This window comes from Trypanosoma equiperdum, assembly GCF_001457755.1.
Source record: "Trypanosoma equiperdum strain OVI genome assembly, contig: ctg_896, whole genome shotgun sequence".
NCBI lineage: Eukaryota > Euglenozoa > Kinetoplastea > Trypanosomatida > Trypanosomatidae > Trypanosoma > Trypanosoma equiperdum.
The window spans coordinates 43,581-65,133 of NW_027124860.1; the positions used below are offsets into that span (position 1 = coordinate 43,581).

A 21,553-nucleotide genomic window follows, 5' to 3' on the forward strand; every position below is an offset into this window, starting at 1 on the left:
AAAGGACCTCCGTGATTGGATTCGTATTCTCGCAAAGGGGAAGGACACATACCAGTTGAAGTACTTCAACATCCAGGATCAGGAAGAAGCGTAAGCAGCGGAAGGATACGGGCATGTGACTCACACATTTTCATGCTCTTTTCTCGTTACTCCACAGTATGCACATATGTTTCATTTTTGATTTGTTTTACTTTTTTCTCGCCTTCTTCTTATACCATTTACTTTTGTTCCCTCAGGTAAGCAGTGGGTAGTAGAGGCAAATTCTGTATCTGCTCCCTTTTCCTGTGGGTGGCTCGGTCGCATTTCATTTCTGCTATGTGATATCATGGAGGTAACTGTTTACAAACCCTTTTTTCTTTATTTTTTCACCTATTCTGATTGTATATACATAAAAGTATGTATTGCTAGTGCGAGGTATAGTGGTAGTGCAGAAACACAGCAAAAGTGAGGAGAGAAACAGAAGCTGTTTCCCCCATTTTTCATTCTTTCATTAGCGAGGGTAGCGGTGTTACCACGCCTTTTTTTTTGTCCCGCATTCAGCAAAGTACCCTCATCTTCACTTTGTTTTAAGTTACGCTCGAGCTTTGAACACCCGGCAATTGGTGTGGCGATCGCAGCAAAAGAAGTAGTAGTGGCTGCGACCGTCTCTCGTTAACTCGTATTAATCACGCAGTTGTCACCAATTGTGTGATCAAACATGTTGCGGCGTACTGTATGTGTCCAACACTACAGGGCGAAGTTGGAGCTTGACCGTATCCGCAGTATGCTGCGGGGCCGCGCACGTCTTGAAAGAAAGGTTGGACTAAAGCGACTATTTTTTCTCATGCGCACACAAACGCGGTACCGTGTGGAACAGCAGGCGCACTGGGAGCGTGCAATCGTCCGGAAAAACGTCGACAGCGCCGCCCGCGAGCATGGAACGGGATGGCAGCACCTCCGCAATGAATTAGGGCGGCAAAATGTTATGCTTCTTCCTCGCTCTCAACAGTTGTTGGCACAATATGAACCATTGGCTTTTCGCGCCGTTGTGGAACTTTGTGCTTCGCGTATTCCGCCACCGCCGCCGCCCGTTGTTGCCTCCGTTCCGGAGGAATCCTACACATTATGGCCACCGGCGAGCCATGACAATAGTGAATGTGCCTCTACAGACGGCAGCGACGCCCCTCATGGGCAGCAGCAATCGCTCTCGCACCCGGCCGCCCGTGTGGAACTTCGGTGTGGTGTCGAGCGGGTTCTTCGGCGCGGACCGTCGGGTTTGGGTAATAACGTGAACGAGCTAATCGATGCATGGAAGGAGTTCGACGTTTCTCCCCTGAGGAAGGGGGAGGTGAACAAGTAGTTGGTATAGTGGGTGAGGGAGACGGCATTAGGTGGTGACTGCGTCTAGCTTTCTTTTTTTATTTTACTTTCCTCGTATCACACGTTTCGTAACGGTATTCCCACAGACTGTGGAGGTTAGAAGCGGTGCATTGAATATAACCCGCTACTAACAGACATTTTTCACTACCGTGTTTGCATTACTTGTTCACAAGGACTTGTCGTTGTGTCGTGCGCAGGCGTTTCGTATTGTTGTCATTGTTTTTGTCCGATATTTTCACCTGTGAGAGTGCCAGCGCAGTGCATTTTCTTTCCCCTCTTTTTTTTTTTTGCCAAAAACTGCACCAACAAACCAAAAATAAAAAATCGTGATTAAAAAAAAAAATTGTCACCACCTACAAATTAGATGCAGGACAGTGATGCACCTACTCGGTGATATTGTAGCGTCGAATTCGCTAAGCAGCAACGCGAGCAAAGACAATGAACCGTGCCTCATCACCTTGTGTATATATTGCCCCACTCTTTCAGGTGGGAAGGAGGAGCGGGCCATTGATAACGTCATCTTTTTTTACCCCGCACGAACTCATCCCGACCAGCAGATGAACCAAGTAGGTTTCTGCATCGGCATGACGTGCTTAATGGAGCGCTTCATCCCCTTGTCTTCACGGGCGAAATCACCAGTGGAGGAAATACGCCTCAGCCATTCCATCATTACTCTTTGCAACCCGTTTGCAGATCTTTGGATTGCTGTTGAAACTACTCCTGCTTATAACGCTTCTGTGGTGCTGCCGCTCGTACATCTAGGGTTTGATGCCTTCGTTCTGCGATATGGCATGGGGAGTGTTTCTGCGCTAGTGAACAATCCCCGGGAAGTGGCCTCGGGTGAGGATTGCGGTGTGGCGCGTGCCGCGTTACGAACCCACTTTGAGAAGTTTGCTACGCTACTGCAAACGTCTGTGCTAGTTGTTGATCCTGATGCTAATCACCACACTGTCCCGAAATCTGGTGACCTGCAACCGCCGTCACAAGCAGAGTCAAGACGTTCTTCCCTTTCTTCGTCAATAATTTCAATCGATGCGATGGGTAGCTCTAGAAGCACCTTGCATAATGTACAGCGTTGGAAGCGTCACCTGATGACGTTAGCAGCAACGGGGGGTCTGCTGACTTTTCCCGCTGTAATGCGTGCAACTCCGTCAGATGTCCAATTCATGTGTCACAGCATAGTGTTACGCCATCTTTCGTTCTTATCTTCGAGTATAAAGAGGAGGCACACCTCTTGTTGGGGAAAAGAATGCCACGGTATTCCAAATCACACCGACTCTGAGCCAGCTGTAGAAGGTGCGGAGGAGCGCTTGCTGTGGACTAGCTGCCGTTATGCTGTGTTCATTGGCAAAACGTTGAAAGTAGTTGTATCAAACGCCCCTCAGGACATGATCTCTCAGCTCATATGTCTTTTTCTTATGGATCCCGAACTGCCAAGCTTCACCATATTTGTGGGAGAGGTCCCATTTTATTGTTGTGTGTATCGCGCTGAGAGCCTGTTGACTGTTGTAGTTTGTGACGAAGGCCTTTACGACACAATGTACACACCCCTCCTGAGTGCGTGTAAAAAGCTTACGGATTGCGTGGCAGATTGCCTAAGCAGCGGCGTGTGCGCCCCCAGCCGTGCGCCTGGGTCCAACGATGGTGGAGATGCACACCGAGTTAAGGGACATCAAAACACCCTCTCCCCCGCTGCCGGTCACAGCTCGTCTAACGCAACACCGTGCTTTGTTGATCCTTTATCTGGGGCTGGGAAGTTGCCCAATACAAAGTCAACCTTTCAGTTCACTGTGTGGTGTGACGGGGTGTTGGTCGGCTCATCACTGCAGGATTACTTTCGGAGTGTACAGTTCTCCCTGTCAGCCCCCATGCGAAAATTCATCAAATGTGTTCGCGCTGAACGTAGAGGCTCTCATGATTTTGGGGAGCACCGGGCAATCGAGTGCGCTGGTGCCCGTACCTCCGCTGACACTAATGGAGTAACTTCCGACACGAGTATAACATTGCGCGGAGCAAATGAGCTGTGGGTGTTGCTCCCGAGCTACACATGGTTGTGCGTGACAAGGGCCAGGAATCATGTGGGTGGTGTAGTGTTCTACAATGCCCCTCCTTTATCAAGTTGCTTCAAGGCTGTGGAGGCAATATACGAAAATGTCTCGGTTACACTGTAGGATCACGAAACAGCATTTTCTGGTTGTTAGTTGCGACCTTTTTTTCTTATTTGGCTCTCCATCTCTTTTGCTTTCGTTGCTGAGCGCACCGCCACACATTTGAAACTCCCCTCCACTGATATCAGCGCGTATTTTTACTTACTTTCATGTGCCCTGACGAAGAAGCAACAATAAAATGGAAAGTGTAAAGCAGGGGGAGGGTGAAGCCAGATGTGCGAAGGAAAAGTAATGCTGTTTCTGTCTGCATAACTGTTTTAAACTTTTCAGAATGTTTTTAACTTTTGTATGTGCTAGTGTTAAGGTACCTTTTTCGTGATCTACTTCAGTCGTCGTTTTGTCTCCTACTGCATAATATCCCGCAAATGGCATAATGGGACAAGGGAAGGGGGCCACTGAAAGTCGAAAAAGGGGGCGAAAAAACGCTCAGGACTGCACGTAGTGCCAATATTTCCACTAACGTTGGACAGCCGACTACATGGCACAAATGTTCCCCTCTGTGCCGGGGTATGACGGTCCGTTTAGTTTAAAGGACTTCTTGCATAACTATATCGGTTTGCAGCTGCGTTGGAGCACACCTCAGGAAAATTCCACCACTTTACCTCCCTCAAACTCGAACGTTGTCGTTGTGCCCCCGACGGGAAACTTTCATGTTGTAGTGTATGTTTCACGGTCCGCGCCTCCACCCCAGCGGTCCGTACGTTCTGTCGCGGTACTGTCTTCGTGTAGTAATAAAATGGATGGAGACCATCCGCAGCCATCGGTGCCAACACATTTTCATGGGAGGCCGCTAACTTCCTCAGTACTGAAGCACCCCTTTTGGGACGCTCTCTTCTCGCAGATTGGGCCAACAGCTGTCAGTTTCATCGTACTCTGGGCCCCTATAGTTGTGCAATTTGAGGCGTCTGGTGGTGGCCTACAGGTGTTGGGCCCCCCTCTGAAGCGTAGCGCCTCCTGCGCGGTGAAGCGTCAGCCAGGTGCTGGCTGGTGGGAGGGAAAATTAAAGGTGTCACGGACTGAAACACTAACGCAGAATGACCCTCACTGCTTCTGTATCGAGGGGACATCATCCCCTGTGGCATTGTATCGTTTAAATGTTCCTCGCCTGCATCTTGTTGAACAGTCACCCTTGAGGAGTACCGCGGATGCTCGCCATGCCGTTACTCTCATCCTGGAACAGTTGTGGATAGAGCATCACAAATCGAGCTGCTCTCCCTCGTCCGATAGGGACATTTCTCAGCGTCTCTGCGGCGTCGCCACAGGTTCCGCCACGAATTGCTGCGGCGATAGTTGTGTTGTCTTGGCGCAGGCTAGAAATCAAGTTAATGCCGTTTTCCCGTACACTTTGTTGCCTGTTCACGACGACGCTGTGTCTGGTAATGGAACCGTCAAGGAGTATCTCATCCATGTGCTGCACTGTGCGCTGGGGAGCGTGTGCCGTATGAACATACGCGGGGCTGCGATAAAACATACCGAATTCTTGGAAAAACGTGGCAAATCTGTTACCAGCATTTCTCAGAAGGCGCAGACCGCCGGGCAGGAGAATAAGATGCGCGCGATTCCTGTTGGTGAGCTGACTGTGCCGGAGCCCGTTGTGGCTTCGTATCTGGAAACTCTCTTTAACATGATGTGGTGGCGTGTCCCTCCACGTTTTGTTGGCGGTGCGGTAACTGCCGATCGGGTTAAATTTTGGGGTGAAGAAGGAACTGTGCTGACAAGGTTGCGCGAGGTTACTGTGGATTGGTTGTGCTGCGGAAGACATGAGGTATTTCTTTTGAGTCATTTCTTGGATGGGGTGCCCGTTTCGAGGATTCCTTGGCTACGTGGTTTCTACACGAAGGAGCCTGCACGAAAGCGGCGGTCCATGATTCAGCAGCGAGTGTTCCTGCAGCTTGTGCTCTTCCTCTATCAATGCGTGGTACCATTTTTGATCCGTCGTTCGTTCCATGTTGCTTGTACCTCTAAAAGCCCGTATATATTTTTTTTCATACCAAGGGCTGTTTGGGTACGCCTCACTCGTCGTGAAATGCGACGTGTGTGCATTCGTCGCGTAAAAAGAATGCGCTCCGATACTTTATCAGACCCACAAATGAGGGGGCACGCGGGGTTACCGCCAATGGCGCTGGAGCGTGTGACTTCCGAAGGACTGATGCAACTGATAGGACCCTCGTCACAGCCGGTAGGTGATGACAGTGGCGGCGTAAGCGATGTTTGCAAACTCCGTGACAGTTCCTCACCACTTTTATATTCGGATGTCCGTTTTTTAGTTGATGGTAGTAAACTGCGGCCCATCGCCCGTCCTCGGTTTGGCTGGCAGCGCTCGCTTTTGAAAGCTGCCGACGGGGTTGGGTCGTCAACGCTTGCTTCAGCCCTTGCAAAGGCGGGGAAGTATTTGGCAACGGATGGTAAAGCCATGTGGCCGTCCCCTAACTCTGCTGTTTTACGGGATGCTTTGCGGTGCCTTGATGCGGGGGTGGAGGAGCGACGTATTACAACAGGGGCAAGGCAACGCGCCATTGGATCTCACAATGATGAATATATTGAAGTGCGGTCATTTATTCAATGCGCAAGGCAGTTTTGTACCATACCCACGTTGGTACAGGGTGAAACATCAGCGGCGCTGTTGGCGGATGCTACTGCCGTAACAATGGTGCGTGGCGACGCCGCGCGGTGTTACGACCATTTACCGCAGGAGGCAGTAGTGAATATCATGCGGGGTCTCGTCACGCACGAGACTTATTACTCACTTAAGCTGACCGTTGTTACGCTGACTACGGTCAAAAATGTTAGCAAAAAGACTAGAAGTAGTCATGCAGAAAGTCAATTATCGTCGATGAAGGAGACGAATGGTTCGACTGTCAAGCACCGGAAGCTACAGTTGAGCAAACGTGTCAAACTTGTACCCGGGAGGTACGTACAAGAAGGCGTTCTCTATGGTATTGCTCGAGGATGCATTGCTTATGAGGAACAGTCGGTAGGCTCCGATTCCTTGGTAAGCGGCGAGGAGATAAGAAGTGTGCTGCAGAAACATCTGCAGTCGCACCTCGTGATGCTGAACGGCAAGATGTACATACAGCGTATGGGTATAAATCAAGGATCTGCTGTGGCGATGTTGCTTTGTGATCAACTTCTCGAGCGAGTTGATGCGGCCCTTTCCAGTATTCTCTCTGAACACGAGGAACCAGCGCTGTTGCTGCGTCGCGTGGATGATGTACTGGTGGTAACACTCTCTCGTGCTGCAGCGTCACGGTGCGAAGACGCTTTACGCAGTGGTTGGTCCGAAATTGGTTTCTTCTGCCAGGAGGAGAAATTGAGAAGAGTGACTTGTGGCCAACCCGTACGCTGGTGTGGGCTCCTTTGGGATCCGGTAACCTTGGAGTTTGCAGTGGACTGGGCGCGGCTGGCCAAGATGATGCCATATCTCGCCGTGCGTCCCAGGACAGGGTGTGAGCCACTACTTTCCTCACTACGTTTTATCAGGATACTTCGACTTCGAACGCCGATGACGGCACTCTGCCGACAAATAAACAGTAAGTCCCGTGTGGTGCAGACGTTATACGAGATCGGTCTGCTCTGGTCCCGCTTCTTCTTGGACAAACTGAAGGCCAACGCTGCCTTTTTTAGGCCGCATGTGCGCACTATATTACAACCTCTTGCCCTTGCGACTGCTACGCTGCGTCGCCTGGTGCGGAAACATTCCTTTGACCTGCAGCGGCTGGGTTCTTTTTGCGACGTTACTGATGTTGAAGTACGACTTTGTATTTCCGCCGCGCTCTACCATACACTCCATCAGCGGCTGGCGTTCATGATCGGCAGGATGTCGAGCGTGGGGAAGAAAAAGTTCCTGATATTAATGACGGCGGTTTTAAAACGAAAAATGGGAGAACTGGGATCTAGGATCAACAGGAATAATCAAATGGAATCTTCTCTTCCCTCTGCAGCTGATTTGTTGCTGGTGGAGGGCGGTGATGGCGTAGTTTCAAGGGGTCTTGCGGCAGTGCGTTTCAGACCTGTCGAAACTGTGCGGTTTCAGGGATGTGCGACGCGCTCTGCATGAAATGCAAGCTTTTCTCCTTCACGCGCACGCACAAGCGTCTTTTTTTATTTTATTTTGTTACCAACCTACATCCTTTTGATGTTTGCAGTTAATTTTGTTGCGACCACTTGCTGCTTCCTCGAGGCACCGGTACGATTTTGGTTTTCCCTTATTTTATTGTGCGGAAAAAAAATGTCTTTCCCTTACTTATATTCGATTTCGCTCGTGCGTGTCTCTCTCTCCGTTAGCAATTAGTACATTCCTATAAGTAGGTGGGAGGAAAACGAACTTTGAGTGAAAGGAAACCCACTAGCTACAGGAAGGGTAGAAAGTGTTGAAATATACAATAAAAAAAAGAGGTAACAGCTGGCGGAGACGCTAATAATGAAGTCCAAGGATGTGGAGGATGCTGGATGCGTTGGGCAGTGGATTGACAACCGAAAACGGGCAAGTGACGATGCTGACTCTTTCGTGAAATCAGCCATGACAATAAGTCAGTCGGCGTCATCCATTGGTGCCTCCGCGCAGACCCTACGCAATTTGGACAGAGGCCGAAAAAGGAGTGAATCCTCCAAGAAATCGGCTGGCAAGAAGACCAGTAGCGCACCGTCTTTACTTCCTCAGATAAAGGTGAAATCTGCGAAGCAGGGCAAGGCGACGGGCAGACCACCGATTTCTGCCTCAAACCCCTCAGGAGGGGCGCGGAAGGGATCATTGAAGGGGAAGGCAACTGGTTCGATTTCTCTGACGTCTCAGAGCACAGGTGGTGGCAGCGTGGGGAAAAGGGGCAAGTCCCCCAAATCAAGAGGTGGGGCGAAAGGAGGGAAAAAGCGACCTTCATCGATTGGGAGGCCCTCAAGCAGGGGATCGAAGGGGTCATCTCGGCGGGGGTCTCGTTTAAGTCGAGGCAGTGGACGCACGAGCACGAAGGGAAAAGGGGGGCGGAATTCGAGAGGAAAGAAAGGCAAAAAGTCTAAGCGTAGCAAATCTTTTGCGGGTGCCGATAAGATCACATATGCTATTTCTTCGTTAACTTTAGCGGAAGAAGACCAGCGAAGCAATATTTGGGCAATGGAAGAGACTGAGCGTGATGCTCTCCTCCCTGATTATCACCTACTCGTTATAAACATGCTCCGGGCCCAAGTTGTTGAAGTAAATGCGCGCCAGCAGTCCTTAAACGATGCCTTCATGTCTAGACAGGGCAATGGTCTCAACTTTTTATTGGGAGATGACCCTGCCGCAGCACTGGAGCTTTTGCGGACGCAGATACGGTTAGAAATGCAGGGGGAAGTGGAAAAGCTCGCTTCGGCAAATGCGGTACTAAGTGGCCTTCTTGAGGAAAAGAAAGCTGAGTTAGAGGAAAAAACCAACGAGGCGCAGTCACTCCAGGACAAGGTCAATCGTAGGCTTGCCCGTTTTGAAGTGGATTGTGAAGCACTTCGCACTGAGGTCCAATCTGCATTGAAGACTGAACGTTTAGATATCGATAGAATGAAGCGTGAGCTCATTCGTCGCCTAGACATGGCAACTGCTGCGCTGCGTACGCCCAAGTATGATACAGCGCTGCGCTCCATGCAGGCACTGGTGCAGAGTGTGCAGGATGAGATACAGGAGCATCATGATAACATGAGTAAGCTGATTGTATCAATTGAGGCTCAGGACACTTTTGTTCGCAACAAAAGCGATACAATGCACAGCAACTTTCCCGTCCGCTACAGAGAAGAGCTGAGGAAATTGGACAACGACAAGCTACTGAACCTGCTGGACATCTTGTCTTTCCACGATTCTGTAGTAGAAACTGTTGGTAAGACGTTGTATGTAATAAGTAGCACAGGTTACGCTACAAATGTTTTCTAGTGAGGTGGCACCCGTGTTTTTGTTTTTCATTTTATTTTCAATTTTCACTCCCTTACATTCTTTCATCCCGTCACGCTCTGCCGCACACACTCTCCTTCGTGTTATTGACTTAAGTTATCTTAGCGTATTTCGTTATACGCTGTCCTAGAGGTTTGCTTTGTAACTCCAATGTATCTTTATGCGTCATAAATTAAGGCGGGCGACGGAGAAGGTGAGGGAACACAGAGAAAGAAAGAGAGTGCGGCTCCGTCCAGTTTCCCTGGTTGGTTGATGTAGTGTTAGAGCGAAGATAGGCGTATCCTTAAGTAGCCGCATGTTTTTCTATGTCCTCTTTGTCCCCCCGCCGTGTTTGCGTGGCATGTCGGTGTTACCCTCGTGCTTAAATTTTTTGGTTGGTACTCATTCGCCCCAAGCTTTTTTCCCACTTATGTCCCTCTTCTTTCAATTTCTTTTACATATATAAACTTTCATATATATATTTCCGTCCCCCAAAGGTACAAAATACTTTTAGTTGTTGCTTCATTAGTTCCTTTCCCCGTGTTTGACAGCCAACTGGGTTGCGAGAGACAGTTGCGCGGCAGCACATCAAGGGGCGAACACTGGTGTTCTCCCCTGAGACGAAAAAGAAAGGGGAAAAGGCAAGGGATTGATCATTGCCCGAACAGATAGGAAGCAATATGAATCCATCTGGTCCCAGTGGTCACCATGAGGAGAGGTTAAGAAGCTCTGCACCGGTGTACACCAACGTGCGTCGCGAGGCACGAAGGATGCAGCGTGAAGCGATGGAAGTTAACGCAAGGATAAGGGAAATAGAGGCTCGTGGGCAGATGAGACACAAACAAGAGCGGGTGATGTTGCGCGCCAAGGTTGACAACATCGTAGAGGGGCTTGTTGGAGGCACCGAAGGGATCGTCCCTCCCAGTGTGCTTGACCCACCTATTGAAAGGATACCAGAACCATGCTTTTTACGGCCTACAGAGAAAAAACAAACATGTACAGGGTCGGGAATGGCTCCAGTGAAGTTAATTTCACTCGCTTCCAGTGCCGGCCGCATGCCCGATGACGTTCGTAGTGGCCGCTATCCAGGGGGCTCACCCTCTAAAGGTGTTACGCCTAGAAACCGTGTGGACGCCTCTGAATCCAAAGCGGGTGAGCCGCCGCGAGGGTTCCCCGTCCCCTTTGAATCCTCAGGGTTCCGGTGCCCCATTCAGTGGGCGGAGATGAGCCTTCATGAGGTGTTGATAACTGCATTAGGGCCCCGCTCCGAACGGGAAAGGAGGGGTACGGATGTGCCTCCGAACCGTTTGCTTGTTAGTGTGGCGTCGCATCTACTAAATGAAGTTCTTTCGCGTGATACACGTTATGCGACGTTATGGCCGCTTCTTCGGGACGTTGTCTTCAAGGGACTCTTCGCTCCGACAAATTTCAAGCAATCACCTTATATGGGTGGACGTGAACCCCCCAGTTACCCCAGTTTTGTACCAGCAGCTGACTACTTTGGCTTGCGTTTGTGGTCGGATGAGTATCTTCTGAGTCGCAGGGCGGAGTTGCATCTTTCTGATAGGGTCACTGACTTGAACAGTGCGTTGAATAGCCGTGGGGATATTTTTCAATTTGCAGTCAAGCAAATTGAAAAAGCCAGCAAAAGGAGTGCTTTTCGAGCATGGCGAGCAGTTGTGCAGCGCAACCGAATTCTCCGAGACAACGTAGTAGCATACCTGAAGCGCGTCCGTCAGAGGATGGTTGTGGAGGGTAGCTTCCTGCGATGGCGGCGCCTTGTTGTACAAACGAAGTTAGAGGAGCTGAGAGTGTCTCTGAAGGAATCGAATGTGCGCTTCTCTATTAGCGAGAGTAATAGTAAAGAAACAATAAGGGAGCTGGAGGAGAGACTCGAGGAAGAGCGAAAGGGGGCTGAGGTGATGAAGTTGAAAATCGAATCACTCTCCATGCAGCTAGTTGAAAAGCAGATGCTTGATCTCCGGACGCTGGACTCCACGTTGCGAAACTACCGCGCTATGTGTGGGGACGCCAAGAAGGAGAGTAAACGGTGGGAACGTTTGGCAAAAACATTTTCGTGCCGTTCAGGGTGCCCGGTTTTCCCAGCATCGATGAAAAGGCATGCTCACAGCCTGCGTTCCATTGAGACTTCGTGTGTTGGTCAGGGCACGCAAGCTTACGAACGTGTTGTGGACGCGCGCTGCTCCCTCGAGTCACTTCTGGTAGCCTGGATTAACTCTTTGATGAAGGATCAAAATGACCACTCTTGGAAGGCTGTAAGGAAGATTGAACTGGGGTCTGATGCTGGTGATTTCAGTGTCAGTGCTCTCTGTAAGTTAGTGCGGACATTGGATTCTATATACAACACCAGGGGCGCAGAGCATGTGATGTGTGGTTCAGCGGCCTCGACAAATCCAAGTCGTGCGACTTCTCTGACAAAATGTATCGAACTGCTGCGGGAAGGGAATGAATCATCAACAGTAGTTTTCCAGGAGCTTGTCCAACTTATTCACAAGCAAACAGTGGATGGTCTTTTCCCTCCATTACTCTCCCACTGTTCGTATCTTGACACTTTTTACACCCCTTCAACCTTTTGTCAAAAACCCCATCCAACTGCTATGCTGTGGGTGCTGGCTACGCTTTTCGTTGGGTATGCGCGTTTGGTAGCGGGTGTTCCGTCATTTGCATCGCATGATATCGAGCAGCGGCTACGGTGTCAATCTGAGGCCTCAATAGGCTGCCTTGCCTTAGGCCCCGTGCCTGAGGAGGGGGAGGTTAACAAGCAACCTGAAGGCCGGAGCCGCAGCCAGAGTATCGTCAGTTCTCACATTTTGACGACAAACACGGTCATCAAAAAATCCGCCCGTCACAGCCGTCCGCGAAGCACGGCGTCACGTAAAGTAGCCGAAGAGGCCGCTGACGAGAAAGATCAGGCGTGTGAGAAGGCAATTGTGGACACCGCTTCTGATGTTGAGGTGTACCTCAATTGCGAGTGTGGTACGGAGGAAGAGGGAGGATACTCCAGCGATGGCGAACTGACGACAAGTGAAACTGCCACGACTCACGAAACCGATGGACTTGAAAAAAGCACGTCAGGTGCAACGGAAAAGATGAAGCATACGCCGGGTAGCAGCAGTAAACCACAGCGTCCTGCACGGAGGTCTCAGCTTCTCCCTTCAACGAGTAAACTGTTGGTTCCAGTTGGACAGCGAGAGTTTGTTAAGTTTCACCGAGACGAGGGAAAGCGTCAACGAATGTGGATAAGTGTTTGCCGTATTGTAACGTCACTAGTGGTGAGGTTTCGTATCCTCGACGTACCGACAAGCAGTGCCGTTCCTCCGAGCTTCGCTTCACCTATGTCGTTTTCTTCGTCTCTACCACGGCTTGTTAGTGGACGACACTCATTATTTTTTAACAGTGGACGGGAGTCAAGGAGGAGCCAGTCCGGTTTGTTTCCCGTTGCCAGTAGTCCCCCAAATCCAGCCACAAAACCCAAGAGAGGGGCGTCTCAGGCACACTCTACGCTGCGGCGGTGGCTGGATAAGGCTAGGAAGGCAGAGTAGGTGGGAGGTGTGAGTTGTTTGAAGAGGCATGCAGCGTCGCCAAAGCCAGGGGAAGTGTGGGCGCTTCCTCCACTATGTTATCTGTACCTTCGTGCTGTTAGATGTTATATTATCACTTTATGTTTACGTCTGATCACTCTATTTCCGCATTATCGCGTTGGCTGGCCTAGGTGCCGAAAATGAGGCTCAACTTCATTTTTATGCGTGTGGGTGGGTGACGCAACAGACACAACAGATTTGACGTTTGCAACTGTTTCCCCCTTTCTCTTTCCCCCGTTATTCCTGCTTTTATTCTTTGTAGAATTCCCCCTTCCCACTTTCTGATGTTCACCTGTTGTGAATACGTGGGTATGCTTGCGTTGTGCTTCATGGTCCATGTCGCCAATCAGTTCACCCTACGGCCATGGACTGACTCCCACAAACGCCTTTCCCTGTCCCCATGTTTGTAATTACTTCTGAATGATCTTTCTTCGTCTCCCCTCCCCTTCACGTACACACGCGCCATTGTCTCCTCGCTGTTTCTGGTTGACGTTGTGTAGTGTAATATGTTTGTGCCCGTGTTGGTGCTTGGATGGTTTGCTTTTATCTTCCTTTCTTCACCGTTTTTGGAAACACCCCAATACTCTGGAAGCGTGCCTACCTTGTGTGGTGCTCATTTCACTATTCTGAACACAATATAGAGAAGAGAAGCAGGCCCGAAAGGGAAAATCAGGAGGGTGCTAAACGAGACAGGATAGTGTAGAAGGCACTGGTGCCACCATAATGCCCCGTGGCGGCACTGACTATCTCGAGGCACTGTCAGTACCGAAACATGATGTGACGGGAGTAAAGGGGGAAGGTGTTCCACTCCGGAAGCGGTTACAACCCGTTCAGGTTACAGGGTATGACTCCACAGCCAAGATAGGGAGGAGTACCAGGCGTCAGGAACTGCGGGCAGCACTTCTTGAGGAGGAGCTGAGGGGAGGGGGTCTGTGTGGTGGCTGCCGTAGGGTGGCGCTGTGCGTTTCTGTTTTCGCACTTTTGGCGGTGCTTGCAGTGGCAGCAATGATGTACTTTCCACAAGGCAGAGAAATTCTTTTACCCCTACTGAGTCAGTTACGGGGCTATCTGGGGGTATAGTGGTGGTGTTTGCTGCTGCGGGGTGGTGTTTTTTGTGGCCTAGTTTCCCTAGACACGTACAGTAGAGTTAAATGGGCGCGCGCATTCGTTATTTTCCAGTGGAAGGCATGATGAGACAGAAGAGAAGCAGTGGGTTCCCCTTCTTTTTGAGTCTGTTCGAAATGATGCGACTTTCTGATGTATTTTTGCTCTTCCACATTGTTTGGTGAAGAATGCCGAGGTACTCCGTTTTCTGTACCCCGCGGTGGGCATCATATACCCAATTTCGAATTATGTTTCTTAGTTTTCGCATCTCCCCCCACTTTCCACAATTCTTCAACGGACCCTTCGTCTGTTATCATCTCCCCCTCTTCCTCCCGGTGCTGCCGCTGTGAACGCACATAATGTTTACCCGCCCACTCTTCAATTTTTCACCACGCCATCTGTGCCTCTTTTTAAGTGCTCACAGTTCCCCTCCAAGTCTTCGCGAACCAATGAGTCTTCGCGAGGACTGGGGTCGTCTTGTGGACGAGGTATGTAACATGGATAGCACTGAACCGCTCCCAGAAGAGTTTGTTCCCTCAGAATTCCTCCCTGGGGGTTGCGAACTCCCTGCTGACTTGTTGCACTACCTCCGGAGCGGAGCAAATGCTTTTGAGGCTGAAACTGCTGATCTTTTTCAGCCGCAAACTTCCACTGAGGAGGGGTTTCACGCTGCACCCATTGTCAGTCGTTACGGCACGGCGGGAACCCTACGCAACCTAGTTGGTGATCGAGGCGAGAACCCGCGACTACCGAGGCACGAGGGACCGAACTTTTACGAGGCCTATCGCGCTCACGCCGCCTTGAACGGCGAGGGAGGCGGAAGGAACAACCTCACTTCCTCTGCTTCTGCCGCTGCGGCGGCAGGAAGTGCGGGGGCTAACAATATTCTTCGTTCAATTGGGAATGGGATTCGTATCAATCCTGGATTCATGGTGCCGGAGTATCATTCGCAGAGGAACCGGAAACTTAACTTTGTCCCCCTGATTCTCATTTCGCCTTCTGTTTCTTCTGTACTTCAGGTGATCAACATCAAAGATTTCTTGGAGGATGGTGTTTACGTTGAGCCGTCCTCACGGTTCTTGAACCCCGTAACGGGCGACATGAACGTTGAAGACGCGCCGAAGCACATCACTGTCAAACCGGGAAGCTTCCTAGATGCGGACAAGTACCGTGTAGCGTACAGAGAGTTTCGTGTTGTGAATGGACCAAAACAGGTAAAGAACTGGAACCATGTCTGTGCGTGCATCGTAGACGGCAATGAGTGGCAATTTAACCGTTGGTTTCCAGACGAAGTTCCTTCCTTGTGTGTGAGCCGACTTTTTCAGCGTGTGTGTGGTTTTTTACCTTACTTTGAGGAGGATAAACCACCCAAGGCCCTTCAGGAGTGGCATGTTACTCCGTTGAAGTTGACACGCCGCGTTGTGAAGTCGCACACTCACATTCGCCAGGCGTCTGCCTTTTGGGAGCACTTGTACCTGTTTCTGGACACACATCCCCTCTTTAAGTTGTTCACCGTCCCGCCGGACCAGCCGTAGCTTTTGATTTTACCCCCATCAATTGCAATAATCGGGCTGTACTGATCAAGAGTGAGAGGGAGGCGAAGTCGCCCAACTTTTTACTTCCCCCACAGCGTGAGGAATCGGGGTCGGCTAAACCTTCAGGAAGTGGTTAATTTCCTTTTTGTTGTTTCACTGCGAATGGCTTTGTCATTTTCTTTTTTTCTTTTTTCTTTCTGATGAAAGAGATAAGGGAGCATATATATATATAAATATATATATATATATATATATTTATTTATTTATTTATTTATAAAGGTGAGGGAAAGGAGCAGAGAGGGAAGGGAAGAGAGAGAGAGTGGGGATGTTTAAAAGCATGTGTATGCGCACGTAGTGTGCTTTAAAAAGAGTGATGTGATTGGCGTTGCGGTTGTGTGTGTGTGTGCATGGGAGAGGGGCGGGAGTCCGCGATGAAGAGAGAAGACAAAGTGCGTGGGGAATAATTTTATTGTCTTCCAGAATCTTTCTGTCGGAGCTGCAGTTGATTGCTGGTTCACTGTGTCCTGCCGATGGGCCTCTTGAAATATCAGTTGCGCTGATACGGTAGTTTGTAGGGGCTTACCACTTCTGTGTACGTTCCGTTGGTGAATCGGTATTCTGTTCTTTTTTTTTTGTTTTATTACTTTGACGTCTTGTGTGCATGGGTTTAGAAGCTTAGACTTAACTTCGCACAGTTCGGCGCAGACGAAGAAAATAAAAGGATTTTTTTAAAAAAGGAAAATATAAATATACGTACATTCACAAGAACGACGAAGGGAGCGAGGCGCACACCAGTAACTCAAGCATACTTTTCCGACTTTATCACCCGTCATTATGCTTCGCCGTGTCGGCCGCACTACGTGTTCCCCTGCAGCGTGTCAACTACGTCACACAACCATCCTTTCTGTCCGCAAGGGTGATACGGTTGTGCTACTCGGTGATCGACAGGTTACCCTTGGTGAGCGCATTGTCGCCAAATCCAGTGCATGCAAGCTGCGTCGCATTAATGATGATGTTGTCATTGGTTTCGCGGGGAGCACTGCGGACGCGATTTCTCTTATGGAGAAACTTGAGAACAAAATTGGTGAGTTCCCAAATCAGCTTACCCGTGCGGCTGTTGAGCTAGCTAAAGAGTGGCGTACTGATCGCGCACTTCGCCGGTTGGAAGCCTCACTCATTGTTTGCAGTGCTGAGGAGACTCTGGAAATTGATGGACAGGGTAATGTTATTACGCCAGAGGCTGATGGAATTGTGGCAATTGGGTCCGGTGGAACCTTCGCGAAGGCAGCGGCACGGGCGCTCATTGATGTGGACGGTTACGATGCGGAGAAAATCGCGCGGAAAGCGATGCGCATCGCCACAGATATCGATGTTTTCAGCAACGAACACTGGGATGTTGAGGTACTCAAGCGGAAATCCGAGAAGCAGGAAGGGTCGGAAGCGTCGGCGAAAACTAGCGAGTAACCGAAGTTAGTGCAGTCATGGCGGTAAATTTGATCCATCGACCGAAGGCACATGTATTTGTGCTTGCGTGTCTAGTGTTTTGAACGTTCGCTGTGATATACTCGGGCAGCGGTGTATCCGAGTAGGTGGCAGCATGCGTGGACCACGTGAGATAAGAGAGCAAAAGGAATGTGACAACTGAAGGGCCTCTGATAGGAGGCGAGTGAAGCAGGAGAGGGCGATTCACTCCACTGCGGTATGAGTGGGTGTCCGTGTTTTGTTGTTGTTGTTGTTGATAGGGCGGCAGGTGTTGGGGGAGAAATGTTTTATGTTGTCGGGTGCCAAAATGTGGTTGTGGTTCCGCATGTGTACGTATCTGTAGCATAACCAGCATTCACTTCTTCGTGCATCTCGTCACACATGGCATTCGTGCTACAATTATTCCTTCATGCTTCTCTTGATATTCACACGCACGCGCACACACACGAGGAATTTCTCCGTTGTTGTCTTTTATTTGTAGTTCCATTGCACTTCTTCCCCTTCTCCTTCCTCTCCGGAACGGGTTTAACCACTGGTTGAGGCTGTAGAACTCATTTCTCCTCTCACGGTATAACGACGGCTGCAATGAGTAAACGACATCACCATCAAATTTTTTTAAAAAAAGAGAAAGGCAAAAAAAATAAATAATAATAAAGAAACTGCGCCCAGCGTTGTTCATTTCAAACAGTGCGATCTATGCAATTTCCCCCTTGGTTTCCCCCATTACTTTTGTCTTCTCTCTTCGGTTTGTCTCTTTGCTTTCCTTTTTTAATTAATCCACCTTTGAGGTGGATATACCGCATAGAAAGAGCCCAATGCTGTCACTGTAGCAGAGATGGCGTAGGTACGAGTTTCGCGTAAGATCTTTCCTGTGTTTTTTTTACTTTTGTTTCCCGTTTTGGAAGAAACTGAAACTTAGTCACTTTAAGCACACTAGAGAGAAATGCAGAACTGGTCGTAAGTGGTGGCGGAGGATGAAATGATGCTCTTTTTTCTGTGTGAAATCCCATCTAAACCATCAGAAAAGGGCGTCTACTTACATTTTCTTATTTTCTGTTACTCGGGTGTATTTTGTTGTTGAACTTATGCTAACGAACTGGCTGCACTTTACCGTTCCTCTTATATTTAGTGGGCGAGAGCGGTGTATTGCGTAAGTTTAGGTGACCTTCACGCTCTACGGGTCGCTGCTGTGTGGAAGCGAAGGAAACGGCAGGCTTTTAAATTTTTGTATGAACATTGAGTTGCATCAGGAATGATGTGTTTTGAGGGTCAGTTAAGGACTGTAGGGGCATAAATGAGGGTAGTGAATATATATATATTTGCCTCACATTATAAAAGGAAAGTCAAGAAATGATAGGAAGATGAATGACAAGCAGCTCTTCCACGTAGTGGTAATAGATGCATTTATGCACGTCTTTGTATGATATTTTTGCCATTCATATTGTTGTGCTTCTACGTTGTTACTATCGTTTCTTCCCTCCATTGCTTCGTGGTAAGAGTAGCATTATCTCTTTTATCGTGGTGTTTCAACATTCACATGTGTAGGTCAGAGTAAGGGTGAGTCAAATAGGAAAGGAAATAAAATAAACGAAGGAAAGAGAAAAGAACATTTTCCCCGAGAGACGAAGAGAGACGCATCAAGGGGAAACTAGTAGTAAGGAGTGAAGCCGCATGGTGGAAAAGCACATGTACGACGGTTGGTCGTATGAGCGGCTCCGTCAACAACGCAACCGCGCTCACTTCCTTCTTGAGGAACCCTACCGGTTTATCACAGTTTTGCTTCATCATGGAAAGTTGTACGCCATCGATAGTCCATGTTATCACGGCTCCGGACCACTTGGCGAGGGTCAGATAGTTGATTTAGAAGATATGGATACTGTTGTGACATCAGGAGACGGAAAACTCGGGTCCTCACGAGTGCCTTGTTTACGCTGTCCATGGCACTCTTACCTTATTTCCATTGAAACGGGGGAATTGGTGGAGGTGCTGTCAGTTGAAGGCACTAAAACTGGGAGAGAGAATCAAGCTGATAATGATGTTGCAGAAGAGATGCCGTCTTATCCACTTCAGCACCGCTTTGGCACTTGCGGAGGGGCCACACACGTCTCCCGGAAGGGTGTCGTTCAGCGTACTCATCAGGTGTCTCTCGATGAGGCCACTGGAATTTTAACAATTGAAGTGGAAGATGAGGAGGTGATGCGCCGACGCCCGTTGCCATCCGACAAAGTGGCGGGAGATATTAAGAACGGGGCCCTCACCATGCAAATATTTGACATAAAGGCCAGAGGGCTTGAGTAAATGGCAAGCACTTTTCGGGAAGAGAGGCGATGTCATGTGCAACTTTCCTCTCTTTTTTTTTCTTTTTGCAGATGTGTTTGTTGTGTAAATTTTGATGTTGGGTTATGAAAGTCCGATTGCAGTGGGGGCACTACCCGACCCGCAGTCTTGGGATTACTGACTTTGTGTGTGGGTTTATGTGCATTTGGAAAAGAAAAATAAAGGTGTATATTTTGAAGTTGAAGTTGTTTGGACTTCACTGATATCGGTTGTTTCTTCTAGCTCTTCTATTGTGGTACTCGTGTGGGACCTATCTTTCCCTCTTTTCTTTCGGCATGTATGAAAGTGTTTTAAGACAGGGATAGTTGAGTAGCAACAGTAACACCAACCACAAATACAGCTGCGGTGGTGGGGTATAAGAAAGACCTGAAGTTAAAAAAATAAATACCTAAAAAAAAAAGAACAAAAGGTAACTTTTCCTCCATTAAGATTTAACAAAGAAAAGGGTGACAGGGGGGGGGCAAGGGGTTAAGCAAGACGTTTGTTAAGCAAAAGGGTGTGCCGTTTGGTGGGAGGGCGTAATTAAGTGAGAGAAATAGCCAAATGTGTGACGAGTTCTTTGGAGACTTGTTAGAAGAAGAGTTGGAAAATTTGGGAAAAGCTGCATTTGTCGTTGGTGTTTCCGGTTTTCTTTTGAAGCAAGCGATAGGGGCGCGTAGTTTTCTTCGTGGGGACCCCGTGCAAAACAGCATTGTTGCGCACCTTCCCCAGGGATATGACCGGAGCATCATTGCCGCTCGAGTCAGCCAACCGCTCACAAAAAGCCTAATGATCGACGCACTGGCTATTGGCGCAATAAAAGAACGGTTACGGCGTGCCACTACTCCAGGTGATAAGGTGGCTATCTTCTCTGAACTCTTTAACACAACACTCGCGGGGATTCTTAGTGCCGCCTACATTCACAGTTTGACTATCACACTTCATGTGATGAGGCACACAATGTCTCTCTTGGTATTCGTTCTTGGAAAGCAGGAAGCAAGCAGCGGTACGCGCCGCGCTAATACTTCCTTGCTCTCCAAATTTCGTAGTTGGTGGCATCAGGGCACACAGAATTTCATGTTGCAGACACTCTTGGAAAACATGACTCAGCAAATGGAAGCTTCACCCTTCTCGCTCATGATGGATGATGATAATATGAAGACTGAGGATGTGAAGCAGGGATTTTGTGTAGACGCGCTTCTGCGGCTCGCTGTTCCTCGGGTTGTGGATACTGCACTCCATGTAGTGAATACCACGTTGGAGGGCAGAGATTCACAACTTTTTAACCTGACGGGAAGCGTGACCGAGGGCGAGATGCGTGATCTACTGCAAACATTGTGCGCAAAATTTGTTTCACGTGCCACACTCTCGGATTGGCTCACACCACCTTCTGAGGAATTAAAAGACTCGGATGGTGGCGTCTTAAACACCTCACCTCCTCCACAAGGTATGGGGGACGGAGAGTCTGGTGGTGAAAGTCCGGGTGGAAGGGACAAGGCAATGAGCAATGGGGATTCTTTAATGTCTAATGACGAGCAAAGCGAAGATCGGTTGGGACTTGGTGGTGGTGGTGGTGGTGGCATGCCACTCCAAGGGGTGTTCCCACCGCTTAGCGCCAATTTTTTTCCTATGGCTAATGGAGCCGCCCACGCTGAGGAAATGCACACTGCTCACAGGAACCGGCTGATACATGAGAAACTGAGGCGAGAGCGGGCGGCTGGGTTCTTCCGCGAAATTGTTCACAGTGTATCACTCAGCGAATTATGTATTGCGTACACTGAAGAGTTGCTGGGGGCCGCAGTCGCGGTTACCACGGACTTTTCTTCCCTTCGACCAGAGGGAGATTCGACCGTCGCTGTACGTGTGCCTCAAATGCTACCGTTGCTAGAGAAGCAGCGGCTGGATATGTTTGATTGTGACTTCCAAGTGCAGCCGTACGTGCGACTGCTGTGTGAGGAGACGATTAGAGTTACATGCCGCGATTTATAAGGCATCTCATGGTGAGTAGGCACCTCGTTTCATTTTGTGCTCTCTCCCTTGTACGTCATATTGACGTCAGACACAGGAAGAGATACGCGCTGCATGGAACTGAGTAGC

General features: G+C 49.2%; 10 protein-coding genes across 10 annotated transcripts; all 10 read left to right on the forward strand.

Annotated features, from left to right (window-relative positions):
* Positions 1-697: 697 nt before the first annotated feature.
* Positions 698-1,339, forward strand: TEOVI_000434200 (uncharacterized protein; the record flags this gene model as incomplete). Its single annotated transcript, XM_067227123.1, has 1 exon — positions 698-1,339. One exon carries the CDS (start codon positions 698-700, stop codon positions 1,337-1,339), a length of 642 nt encoding a protein of 213 aa, XP_067083224.1.
* Positions 1,340-1,736: 397 nt separating this feature from the next.
* Positions 1,737-3,530, forward strand: TEOVI_000434300 (uncharacterized protein; the record flags this gene model as incomplete). Its single annotated transcript, XM_067227124.1, has 1 exon — positions 1,737-3,530. The coding sequence occupies one exon, from the start codon at positions 1,737-1,739 to the stop codon at positions 3,528-3,530; it is 1,794 nt and encodes a 597-aa protein (XP_067083225.1).
* A 475-nt stretch (positions 3,531-4,005) lies between these two features.
* TEOVI_000434400 (telomerase reverse transcriptase) lies at positions 4,006-7,584 on the forward strand (the record flags this gene model as incomplete). The annotated part of the gene is made up of 1 exon (XM_067227125.1): positions 4,006-7,584. The coding sequence occupies one exon, from the start codon at positions 4,006-4,008 to the stop codon at positions 7,582-7,584; it is 3,579 nt and encodes a 1,192-aa protein (XP_067083226.1).
* A 363-nt stretch (positions 7,585-7,947) lies between these two features.
* TEOVI_000434500 (uncharacterized protein) lies at positions 7,948-9,420 on the forward strand (the record flags this gene model as incomplete). The annotated part of the gene is made up of 1 exon (XM_067227126.1): positions 7,948-9,420. The coding sequence occupies one exon, from the start codon at positions 7,948-7,950 to the stop codon at positions 9,418-9,420; it is 1,473 nt and encodes a 490-aa protein (XP_067083227.1).
* A 677-nt stretch (positions 9,421-10,097) lies between these two features.
* On the forward strand, positions 10,098-12,980 carry TEOVI_000434600 (uncharacterized protein; the record flags this gene model as incomplete). The annotated part of the gene is made up of 1 exon (XM_067227127.1): positions 10,098-12,980. The coding sequence occupies one exon, from the start codon at positions 10,098-10,100 to the stop codon at positions 12,978-12,980; it is 2,883 nt and encodes a 960-aa protein (XP_067083228.1).
* Positions 12,981-13,742: 762 nt separating this feature from the next.
* Positions 13,743-14,099, forward strand: TEOVI_000434700 (uncharacterized protein; the record flags this gene model as incomplete). The annotated part of the gene is made up of 1 exon (XM_067227128.1): positions 13,743-14,099. One exon carries the CDS (start codon positions 13,743-13,745, stop codon positions 14,097-14,099), a length of 357 nt encoding a protein of 118 aa, XP_067083229.1.
* A 473-nt stretch (positions 14,100-14,572) lies between these two features.
* Positions 14,573-15,658, forward strand: TEOVI_000434800 (RNA polymerase-associated protein CDC73, putative; the record flags this gene model as incomplete). Its single annotated transcript, XM_067227129.1, has 1 exon — positions 14,573-15,658. The coding sequence occupies one exon, from the start codon at positions 14,573-14,575 to the stop codon at positions 15,656-15,658; it is 1,086 nt and encodes a 361-aa protein (XP_067083230.1).
* An 834-nt stretch (positions 15,659-16,492) lies between these two features.
* Positions 16,493-17,122, forward strand: TEOVI_000434900 (hslVU complex proteolytic subunit, threonine peptidase, Clan T(1), family T1B; the record flags this gene model as incomplete). Its single annotated transcript, XM_067227130.1, has 1 exon — positions 16,493-17,122. The coding sequence occupies one exon, from the start codon at positions 16,493-16,495 to the stop codon at positions 17,120-17,122; it is 630 nt and encodes a 209-aa protein (XP_067083231.1).
* Positions 17,123-18,811: 1,689 nt separating this feature from the next.
* On the forward strand, positions 18,812-19,438 carry TEOVI_000435000 (uncharacterized protein; the record flags this gene model as incomplete). Its single annotated transcript, XM_067227131.1, has 1 exon — positions 18,812-19,438. One exon carries the CDS (start codon positions 18,812-18,814, stop codon positions 19,436-19,438), a length of 627 nt encoding a protein of 208 aa, XP_067083232.1.
* Positions 19,439-20,020: 582 nt separating this feature from the next.
* On the forward strand, positions 20,021-21,445 carry TEOVI_000435100 (uncharacterized protein; the record flags this gene model as incomplete). The annotated part of the gene is made up of 1 exon (XM_067227132.1): positions 20,021-21,445. One exon carries the CDS (start codon positions 20,021-20,023, stop codon positions 21,443-21,445), a length of 1,425 nt encoding a protein of 474 aa, XP_067083233.1.
* Between the last annotated feature and the right edge of the window lie 108 nt (positions 21,446-21,553).